Source organism: Galleria mellonella, unplaced genomic scaffold (assembly GCF_026898425.1).
Source record: "Galleria mellonella isolate WM207_F2 unplaced genomic scaffold, CSIRO_AGI_GalMel_v1 utg40, whole genome shotgun sequence".
Classification (NCBI taxonomy): Eukaryota; Metazoa; Arthropoda; class Insecta; order Lepidoptera; family Pyralidae; genus Galleria; species Galleria mellonella.
The window spans coordinates 5,374,997-5,387,026 of NW_026442094.1; the positions used below are offsets into that span (position 1 = coordinate 5,374,997).

At 29.7% G+C, this 12,030-nt stretch overlaps 1 protein-coding gene across 1 annotated transcript; it reads right to left on the reverse strand.

Moving 5' to 3' along the window:
• Positions 1-69: 69 nt before the first annotated feature.
• On the reverse strand, positions 70-12,030 carry LOC113520383 (arfaptin-2). Its single transcript, XM_026905710.3, has 7 exons — positions 11,838-12,030; positions 11,515-11,645; positions 9,546-9,710; positions 8,563-8,731; positions 7,517-7,669; positions 6,561-6,711; positions 70-6,013 (listed from the first exon to the last, which is right to left on the reverse strand). Exons 1-7 carry the CDS (start codon positions 11,846-11,848, stop codon positions 5,828-5,830), a joined length of 966 nt encoding a protein of 321 aa, XP_026761511.1. The 5' UTR covers positions 11,849-12,030; the 3' UTR covers positions 70-5,827.

The following is a 12,030-nucleotide window of genomic DNA, read 5'->3' on the forward strand; positions in this document are numbered from 1 at the left end:
ATGTATCTTATTGCCAAGTCTTAGTGAAGTATTAATAAAAGGTCAATTGGATCGAAGTAAAACAATATAAGAGTTACAAGTGATCTATTTTACACTCCTTAAAAAATATGATAAACACAGTATTTAACTTACAAAACTATAGGTGTATATATTACTCGCTAGAGATATAAATAAATAAAATCATATTAAAAGTAAAAGAAAAACGTTTGACTAGCTATTTAGAATACCTTCGGCTTTACAGTAAGCGAAGAGCATTCTGGCAATTACAGCGACGCATAAATTATATGAAAGAAAATATATTTCTAGTAATTTAGTGTGTGATGAGCACAGGGCATATTTAGGGCAAAGGAAGTTTAGTTGGGACACTTAAGGTATGTGCTACAAAAATGTCTTTCTTTAAAAAGAAATACCAATTTTATAGTCCTAGTCCAGTTATTAATTTTCTAAGATTAATGTTCTTAAAGTCAGTATTGAAAAAAAAAAAATAGACACAGGGACTCAGGTTTTTTTTAATTATCGCTATAAACACCTTATGTTTACCAATCACTGCCGCCAGAAAGCTCATTAAAAATGTTAATAAACTTTCTAATTATTAACAAAATATGTTCTATTGCACTTTAAACTAATTAAATTTCAATAATAATTAACATACATCGAAATAACAGCCAAATCAATAATGTAATATTATTTCAATAATGGTGCTTATTCTGGCCTCTATCTACATAGTTTTATTAGTATTTTTAATTTCATCTTAGATTACATAGTAAGTAGTATCTAAGTAGGTACTAACATATCTTTAAGTAACAAATTGATAAAAAATAATTTGCCCAGAGATTAAATACAGGATTTGGTGCAATAATCTTTCACTTGAAATTTTTGGTTTTGTCATTAATAACTATGGATCAAAATAGGTAAAATTTTAATACATATTTGAGTACATGGTCTATGGTTAATTTAAATGTAATGTATATGACTATAGATATTGGTAATTATCGACCGTTACGGGTATTATGAATTCATAATAAAAATAAAAACATATATTAAGGATTATTTATAGTATAGATATAAAACCACTTATCTACAAATATTAAATCATAATTGTAAAATAGATTATAAAATATTTTAATAATAAAAACCGCAAACTATTTGACAGGAAACCGCGATATTATAGTAGAACTAACTATCGGGAGTCATACTATACATATATGACTCACGATAGCCATATCAACTAAACTCAAGTGTTTATTTCGGGGGTTAAAAAAAAAAGTACTATATAGACTTCAAGTTATTTTTCCTAAATTTTACCGTAAAATATGAAATATTCAAAATTCAAAATTCCACTAAATACCAACAATCACCAATAGAAACATTGTTAAATAGATATACAATCAAATAGGTGTATAACACAGTTAAAATATAAAACAATCTACAATTGACTGTGCCTTCGGAACCATACAGTATTGTCGTTCACACGTCTCGTGAGGAGATAAAAAAAAATCTGTTTTACTCAACTCATAATACGATTCATTTTGTATTACACGTCGATGAAAGTACTATTTCGTTAATATTATGTCCTCAGCACAAGATGTATATTAAATTCCGCGGATTATATTAAGTAGTTGACGGTTTATGTAAAACAGATTTCTTTAACTATCTAGTAAACAATTTATAAGTTTCCCATCCAGCAGTCAACTTGAAGTTTTTACATCAATTTTTTATAATATTATGTATACTTAATATTAAGTATGCAAGTTAATATATTTGGAATATTTAGAACAATGCTATTTATTGAGATCATAACTAGGTAAAATACTATGTTATACATATGTTAAATTAATGCTCTTAAATAATTTAAGAGTCCATTTTAGATTTATTTCTTCATTCTTCAATCAATATATTTTATGGGGTTTGCCTATTTATTATGTAATTCAACTATTGTTTTTATATTTTTTTATATCTGCTATGCCTTTTGAATACATAATATATTACTGAACTTAACCTACCGAATCGATTTTGATAAAATTTCTATGGGACCAATCTGAAAGTATATCCCTTCAGATAAAAAAAAAAGAATTTTAAAAATCAGTTTATAAGTGGTGTTGTAAACATAAAACATAAAAAACAAACAAACATAAAAAAATACTAACGAATTAGATACCTTTTCCAGTTTTTGAAGCAACAATAAAATTTTGAATATTGCAACATTATGGATAAATCCCTAAATACTTCTAAGTACTTTCCAACAGATAGGCCTGGCCAACTTGCTATAGTACAAAAAACTAAGCCAGAAGGTCACAGTAAAAAAAAAAAATGATTATTTAAATTCTACATGAATTAAATAATAATAAATAATATTCGATACTACTACTATTGTTAATAAATTTTTATATCAAGTAAAAATAATTACTTCGTACTTATCTATATGTATTAATTATTCACATAAAATGGATTTATCAAAATATGTATTAATTTACAACTAGACAAGCGTAAAGCGAAGCACAAATAAACAATGGAATGAATGGGCATAAAGGCCAAAAGCTAATTCCACACATAATTTAAAAACTAAATAATTGGCAAGTAAAATATTATTGTAATTTTAGTTACATATCGTAACAAATTTTTTTTTTTTTATCATAAAAAAATTAAAATTTTATCAATTTCTATTTGATTTGCCAAAAGCTGAATATGAATTTAACGAATTTAGAATTTGTAAAAAAGATTGTCACATATTTGTATTTTTTTTTTAATTCTAAATACAAAAAATTGCTTTGTTGTAATAATTTATAATTTCTTATTAATACTTGTAGATGTAGGTACAGTATGAGTTTGCTAACATGCATTTTTTATTAGTAAGATATTTAGTGTGTAACCGTAGGTGTATTATACATTATACAGATTTTAAAGTATGCTGTGATTAATGTAATACAATTATTGTAATCGAAAAGAACATGGGACAAAACTCGGAAGCTATACCTCAAGAAAACAACACTAGTTCATTATTAAGTATCAGACCATAGAGGCTACAGATTATGGGGTATCACCATAACCATTAGATTATTAGAAATTATTTTATATATTATAAGATATATCATGAATTATGAGATCGAGCTTATATCAAAAAGCTATTCTCCATTTTTGCTACAATCGACTATCCAAACGATTTTTTCGTATCACAAAGTATTGAATCTTAAGCGTTTTGGTACTTCGAGCCGGATCAAATAATGTTCTTAGGCAATTATGTTTAATTTTTTTTTTTTACTAGTAACAAATATACATACTTTTATAACAATGGAATGTGCATAAGAATATTAAAATTCTGAAGGTAAATTTCAATGTTCAAATCATCTGAAGGACTGTTTAAGACTTGTTAAGATCGTTTCTGCTATTAAATGTAGAGTTAGGTGTGCAAAGTTCTAGAATAATTTCATGGAATAATCAGTTTAGAGTTCCAATTTTTTTACTTACTACTCATAATCATACACGTCATCGAAGTACAATGTTTATACTTTTCAAATTGTCATTTTTATAATGTACTCGTATGTTACATATTTTTTTACTTTGCAACAATTTTAAACTTACATTTACACTCGTGATTGAAACTACTATTATTATAGATGTTTGCTACTCACTCATACAACTTTTCGTTTCATTGTATCGATATTTGCCTAAGTAGTGTTTTGCCAATTCTAATTTTCATTCTAAACTCTTACATCACAGTCCCTTTTGAGTCTCAATATTTTAATATAATCAATACGATGTGTAATAGACTCAACATATACTAGATTGCAACTGAAATAGAATAACAATCTGAGGGCCTACCATAAAACGTTTTCCGAAATATCGGAGCCAAACGAAAAACAAATTTGAAGCTAAAATTACATAATACATGCCGTTTGGGAATATTTAAAATGTTAAAATATTGTTTCTTTGGACTTTTACGATAGGATGTATGACGAACGAAATGTTCAACTCCATTTATTGATCCAATTTTGGTATAAACATAAACACGAAATTGAGTCCGAAATTTCGGAATTTCATTTCATGGTAGGCCCGCTGAACCTCATCAAATAATTTATCAGATTATGTTTTTCACAAATAATCACAATAAACAATATTTTCATATTTCGTTCCTTGTTATTTTTGATTTGTTTTATCAAAAATTACTTATGTTTGTGAAAAAGATAAAATATAAACTATTAAGTATATATATTTTTTGGCTAGTTGGTTTCATTTTTCGTATTAGCCATGGTTAATATCAGAGCAAAACATATCATTTATATAAATGATATGATATATGATAAAACTGAATAACTTTTTATGTTACATATATATGTAACATAAAAAGTTATTCAGTTTTATCACTTACCTTAAGGTTGTCTTGAAAAGATTGCTCTCAGCAATAAGACCGCCTTACTGTACTTATACAATTGTATCGTTATGTTTGTAAATTGTCTTGTTTATTTCCTATATTGTATAATGCAAATAAAGTATACTCATTCATATTATCATGACTGATAAGAAAAAATTGCTATAAGAGTTTAAGTCTGTTTTTTTTTTCAGATTCATATCAAATTGTAGCTAGAGACTAGACTGTTACTCTATTATGTACATAACAACACAAAAAATCTGTACGTCAATTCGTCAATTTTCCAAAGTTTTTTTTTAAAGACAGGCGGATTTTCTATAAAAAAAAAAAATAATTAAAACCATCTATTAATACTTTTTTCCAATAGATAAAATATCAGATCTTATGTTAACTTTATAACCAGGCAGTGATACAATCCGTTCTATCACAATCGACTACCATAAGGCTACTTCATCATTAGTCAACGAGAATTGTTCTTTTTGGTTATTTTGTTCAAATGTTCATGTCATGATTATGTTTAATACAATGCAATACCTACTAGGGCCTGTATATACATAATAGGAATTTCTCGAAAAACATCTATTTCTACAAACATTATTCAATCCTTTAAAATTAGCAAAGTAAAATGTCCTAAACTATTTAGATGGACTTCCTTCTAAAGATAGTATATAAATAAATCTTTCACGCAAAGCAAGAAATAAATTGATTTTTTTAATTTCTTTTAACATATATATAGGCTTTGCATAAAGGATTTCCTGAAATTCTTATAACGTGTTTAATATTCTGCTTTATGTATATGAAAATAAGAAATATTTTACGTTAATAAAAGGTTTTAGAAAAATTAACGTTTGTAGAAACAGTTGTACGTCACTTATTCAGGCTTTCTAACAATCAACGCGTGAAATACTTAATGCATAAAAAATTATAAAGAATAGGTCTCATAAAAATCAGATGATGCCGTAAAAACTGCATTGTATTATGCATCTTCTGTGCATTGTTCACAAAAGCGTGAAATTTATAACTAAACTCAATTTAACAATTATTGATGTCACTCTCTTTCAAATTGAAATTTGGCGCCGAAGACAGAGACAAAACACTTCAATAGCTAATACAGCTTTATTAGATGTTTTTATAAACATGGAGGTGATGTTAAGCGTCTGTAAAAGTTATCTGATTGCTTCTATTCGATAAGGCCACCTTTAATAAACCACATTCTTTCAAAATATTCCCTACTTATTATTTTCAGTCCGCATTAAACTTTTCTTCCTTCCCAAATTCTTTTTAATCCCAAATAGTACATTTACGTCAAATTCATTGGTTGAGTCGTTAAGGCGCCAAATAACAAACTTACTTTCACAAGAATAAAGTGACATAAGCAGCATCTCTAATTTATAAGAGACCTTGTGTGCTCACATTTGAGTACTTGTAGTGAGTTTACAGCGATGCAAGCGCTGTATTCCCCTACGCAGTCCGGGGCAGCACTGGTGGCGCGGCGGTGGCGGTGGACAGAGCGGGCGGGGGGGACGTCGGCGTGGGCGTGTGGATGTTGAAGTGTCGCACAGCCGCTTCAAGCGCTACATTGTTCCCACTGAAGTATGCTGACACCGCGTTGTGGAATAGCAGCAGCTGTTTATTCATCACTTTAACCTGTTTACATTTTATTTTTTAAGCTGAATATTATATATATATATATATATATATATATATATATATATATATATATATATATATATATATATATATATATATATATATATATATATATATATATATATTAGGCTTTAGAAATGTTTTAAGAGGGATGCTGCTGCCCATCCCTCGCCCTATATATATATAACGGACATTTATTTTTAAAGACTGATTGAAAGTCAATCAACATTGTCACAAAAAAAAATTATTTCAACTGTTGCAAAACAAAACTATTTTGATTTAAAAACTGTATTATTGAATCAATTTGGATAAAATTTCTTTCAGATAAAAAAAATCAAGACGGTTTACAAGTGACGGGGTTATGAGGTAATAAACATAAAATATACCGATAACGCAAGTTAGGTCACCATTCTATCAACATTCATATGAAATCCTCACCTATCATCTCTTATCAGTATGCTAGTGTACGCAATTCCATTTTCATCCATTTAAAAATGGATTACTATGGGTAGAAACTCTGTAAGGTATTTTGTACAACACTTACTCTATTTTCATGTAATAACTTGAGTTTCACTGCGGAATCGTCGCGGAGTCGCTCGTAATGCCGCCGGTGTCGCTCAATGTTGCCAAGCAACAACTCGGGAGGGTTGCCACCACTTGCTTCCAGTTCACTACGGTACGCATCATATTCAACCCTGGAAAAATAAAAAAAATAATTATTAAGAAAATAAATATGTACTGCGCAGATGAGCGACTTTTTCCAGTGGATAGAATTTCCCTCTATGTTCGTCTCGTCTATTCAGACTAAGTCGGACAATCCGTGCCCTTAGAGTAGGGGAAAACCTCAAAATAAAGGGACGAAATGATTGTTAGTAATAGAGTACAACAGACCCATTGCTAAAAATAAATGTTAACAGGTTTACCTCCTCCTGAAAGAAAATCATCGTAGTTAACACTTTGCTAACCGGTGACGAGTAAACTCTTGTCTTATGTTTAATTGAATTTTGTAATAAAGAATATTTAATTATAAATTTAATTTATTATATTAATTATGATATTTATATGCATGTAATCTGTAGTCAATGTTGTATACGCCTGCTATAGGTATGCATATCAGCATACTACACAATTTTTTTTATACTGTTGGTGTGCGTACGTACATATACGTACGAACACCAACAATATACAAAAAAAAAAAACTAATTCGTAATAAATAAATAAACTCGTCATTGCACTACCATGTAGGTACGCCCTCCTACCACGATGGGCAAAACTTATTTTTTTTTATATTTGTTACCTTATAACTTCGTCAGTTATAAACCAATTTGTAGACTTCTTTTTTATCTCAAAGTATATATTTATAGATTGATGCGAGTGAACAGCTTTATGCTTAACGTTGTTATCTTGTCAAGTACTAATTTAATCTCTGTTTATCCGTGCGAAGCCGGTTGTGGTACGCTAGTTAAATTATAGAAGAGTTCATAGCGGATCTGTACTAACCTCGCCGCTTCATACTGTCGTATGGTGAGCAACGTATCCTCTATAGTCTTGTTGGTGAGTGTGTTCAACGAGTTGTTGAAGAAATGAAGTGCCGCCAGCAGCGTCTCGCCGTTACGCGTCAGGGAACGCTGTGTATCCGCGTTGTATAAGAACCTGGAAGTTATTATTATTTTTTTAAATAAAATGTTGCTATTAATATAATAAATGCGAAAGTGTATAACGATAGATGAACGTTTGTTACTCTTTCATTTAATAGTTACTGTGAAGAAAGGATTTGAATGAAATTTGGTACTTGGGTAGGTCATAACCTACCTTAGTAAATAGGATACTACATATTGATTCATTTAGGCGAAACTGCGGGATATAGTTATATCTAAACGATAATAGTTTGAAAAATTTACTATTCGATAGCTCATAGTAAAGAGATGTTGATATGTATACCATCAGTTTGAGCTTACTTATTTTTTATTTCGATTCTCCCAAACACATAAAACATCGTTATCTTTTTATTTTAAAAACGATGAAATCAAAAAGTAGTTACTTTTAATATAAATTCTCAATATATTGATATAAAATTTATTTTTTTGAGTAACATTCTTTTTGAGTGATATTATTATTTCTACCTTATATAATTATATCTAGTAACATATATTTATTTATGTTTGACAAAATAATAACATTTAAAATTAAATTACAGATCTAAATACGTATTTACGAATTTCATACAAACATTTGTGAGGAACTGGTGGCCATACCGTACTGGCCTGCACTTTCTTGTCAATTATTGTACTATACTTTTTATAACATTTAAATGTAAGAGATAATTAACAGACAAAAAATATCTATAATTTCAATTTCAAAGTGTTGACAGTTAACTGTTGATTCTGGACGTGTTTACTCTTATTAGAAACAAAGGAAATTATAAATAATATATTTAACAATAAATGGTACTGCTCATGTCTATAGGCAACGGTTACCACTTTCCATCAAGTGGGCCGTCAGGTTGTTTGCCATTCTAAGTTGTATAAAAAAAAAAAAAGAATTACTGGTTCTGTAGCTCAGGCGATTTCTGGGCGAGCTCCGCGAACGCTTCGCCGAGCGCGCGCTGCGTGTGCCCGGCGGCTGTCAGCTGCTGTGTCAGCGCTGAACTCAGCCGTAATATGCCGTTGTACTTGCGCTGCGTCTCGCGGAGCATTTCGATTTGCGCTTCCAGTTCTGGCAATACAGAAGACCAGAAATATATATGAGTAGATATATATGAGGCTACAATGACCGTTTACCGTCAGACGGGCTGTAATTCTTGTTTGCCACCTTTGTGGTATAAAAAACAAATACTTTTACTCTCCTTTAATAACAACACAACAATACCCAATAGCGGGCTGTTGAATGGTTGTCGTTTTTTATAACACAGGAGGCAAACAAGCATGAGGATCATCTGATGGTAAGTGACTAACGCCACACATGAACACCCACAACACCCGAGGAATAGCAGGTGTGTTGCTGGCCTTTTAAAAAGGAATATGTTCTTTTTTTGTAGGTTACAATGTCGTATTGGTGCAGTTGTTATTTTAAAAAGGGAGGCATTAAAATTTATAGTCTCCATTTCAAGGAGTGCTGTACTAGTGGAACAGATTTTTTATCCCAGGAACAGGATGAAAAATGATGAAAAATTGCTTTACTTAGTAACATTAACCAGTTGGATATGCCATGTTCGCGTGAATTTACTGAATAACATCTGAGTCCTCAGGAATGGCAACGCATGGGGGGTATCATGGGCGAAACAGTATACTATTATGTCCATATAGCTCATGTTTCGAGTTACCACTTTCCATTGTTGCCATTCTAAGTTGTATAAAAAAAAAAAATTGGGAATAACCTTAGATTTCAGCCCTTGTTACCAAGAGATTTGGCAAGTAAGTTAATAATAGGTTAATATCTTCCTTAAAAGGAAAAAGTGAGTTACGTTGAATAGTGGAATATAAAAGGGTTGTTACGGTATTTAGACCTTCAAGGGAATATGTAAACTTACCAGTATCAACTGTCCTTGAGCTCTTGCCCAGTTTCTCGTACAGGATCTGCTTAGTGCACTTGTAAGTGGAGACACTCCAGTTACGCAATGACTCCAACTTAGATGAACCAGCCCGCAGCAGAGTACTCGTTCCAGCGCCGCCATTTTGAGAAACATCGGGTGGTGCTGTTGGATGGAATTTTTTAGATTTCATTATTTAAATTAATTGAAGTATTTTGTGTTAATTTAGGATATGGACTAATTTTCTTCTAATCTATCAGGCGTTTAAGCATAAGTGGGCATCAAGCATCTAGATAGATAGACATTTATTACTTTAACACACCATACATGAATGGCAAACAGAGCACAGATAACAAAACTTATAATAAAACTAATAGTAAAATGTAATAGTATATATATAAGCATATACCTCAACATCTTTATAAATTATATCTTTTACAATATTAATAAAATTTCAACCAATAAAACATGCTTATCATATGAAAATATTTATTTACTTATTTAAACTTAATTATTTATTTAAATTTAATATACCATGTGGATAAATTTGATAGACAGACAGACCAGAAAATTATTATATGAATTATTGCATGTATACAATATTCAATGTGTATATATACTAGCGACCTGCCCCGGCTTCGCATGGGTGTACATTCTATCACACCACATTAGAAATCTCTAAAATTATTAGTATTTCTCTACCATATTATGCATGTATTATACATATAAACCTTCCTCTTGAATCACTCTATCTATTAAAAAAAAAAACCCACTTCAAAATCCATTGCATAGTTTTAAAGATTTAAGCATACATAGGGACGGACAGACAGTAACTTTGTTTTATACTATATAGTGATGTGTCTATCTGCCATCAGCCTTTTTACTGGCTATAATATTAATATTAATGAAAACTTACCCATAAGAATATTTAATTTTTTTCTGTAATATTTTATTGGACTCGGTAATATTTCCTTGTATGTGTCTATGTATATATTTATGGAAGTATATACATGGCATACAAGTGCTATCTGTTCTCCATTAATCAAAAGTTGTCTGTAAGAGATGCCCTAGTGATAAGACTGCTTTTAACTTCCTGTACCTTTCTGTATATATTTTAATTTGTACTTTATGTTACTGTATTAAACTTAAATTTTCAGGTTGTCATTGTATATTTTTATGTTTCCGGTGCAAAAAAGAGTTAAATAAATAAATAAATAAATAAAAAATTTGTAATAACCCATTATATCACATTTACGCTTCTATCATCTAATAAAAAGTTCTGAATTTAACTTTAGAAGTATATAAATAAATATAATCAATATTATTTGTTGTATATAAATAGTCAATCATTAATCAACTAAGAGATAATAAAAATTGTTTGCATTGCTATTGCATGATGTGAGCAGTTGTTAGTATGAGTGTTACTATAGTTATAATTATATTTTTTATGAAACATGGAATGGTAAACAATGTGACAGCACACTTGATGGAAAATAGTAATAACCACTTATAGTCAAGAATACAGTACAAAGAAAAAAAAAATACAGACAAGACATAAATTTTTTATTAAAGTAAATGTAATTGCAAGTTTTTTTTTTTTATATTAATATAAATTATTTTATGATCCTATTGCTCTATTTGGAATGTAATTTAAGGTCAAATAAAATAATAAATGCAAGAAACTTAAATGTTGCTTTTTTCTAATAAAATAAAATTAAAGATAAAACTGCAATATTTGTATTCTGTTCTAATTTATCATTATATATTTTTATATGTGACATGCCATTATTATTATATTATTACAATATATAACCCCTCATGTATTGCCATTCTTGAAGTAGTTCTGCTGTTAATAATAATAGAAAATAAAGAATATTAATTTCTTATTATTTATTTCCACTAATATTATTGTACTAACTAGAAACCATTAACAAATGATATCAACAAACTATTTGTGAACTATACAAACCATAGGCAGGAGGAAAAGGCATAGATCGAGAGGTCGGGAACTTTGCCTCCGTCCCTGAGGTGATGGAGTCGCTGGACTCCCTAATTGGTGGTGTATCCTTTAACATCTCATGGATGCTTCTTTCCGATTGCCTAGAAAGATTGATTTTTTTTATCGATAATTTGTCTATTGACTATGAAACTATATAAATGATCCGTCTAATGTGTCTAGATGTTTATCTTTTATGGACATCAAGGTCTTTTCTATAAAGAAATTCAGTTTGATACTGTTAATTATTTACCGCACTGAACATGATTGTATTAATTTGTAAAACTATGACTCACCATTTAGACATATCGCCGGTTTTTTCTTCACAGCAGTCAAGTAAATACAAATAATATTTTGCAGTTATTAATTTTCAGTGTAAGGAAAGAACTAACATTTTCCAATTGGGAAATTCGGAAAATTATTTGTCGAATGTCGATACACAAGTAAGCAAATCGAAACTCGAAAGCTGTTTGACATGACAATGACTTT

Excerpts from the sequence above, each read along its gene's own strand:
- LOC113520383 (XM_026905710.3), bottom strand. Across the intron at positions 7,670-8,562 it reads TCGCCTGAGCTACAGAACCA|GTTCTTATACAACGCGGATA; the intron begins GTAATTCTTTTT and ends AATAACTTCCAG. Across the intron at positions 6,014-6,560 it reads AGTTATTACATGAAAATAGA|GTTAAAGTGATGAATAAACA; the intron begins GTAAGTGTTGTA and ends AAATGTAAACAG.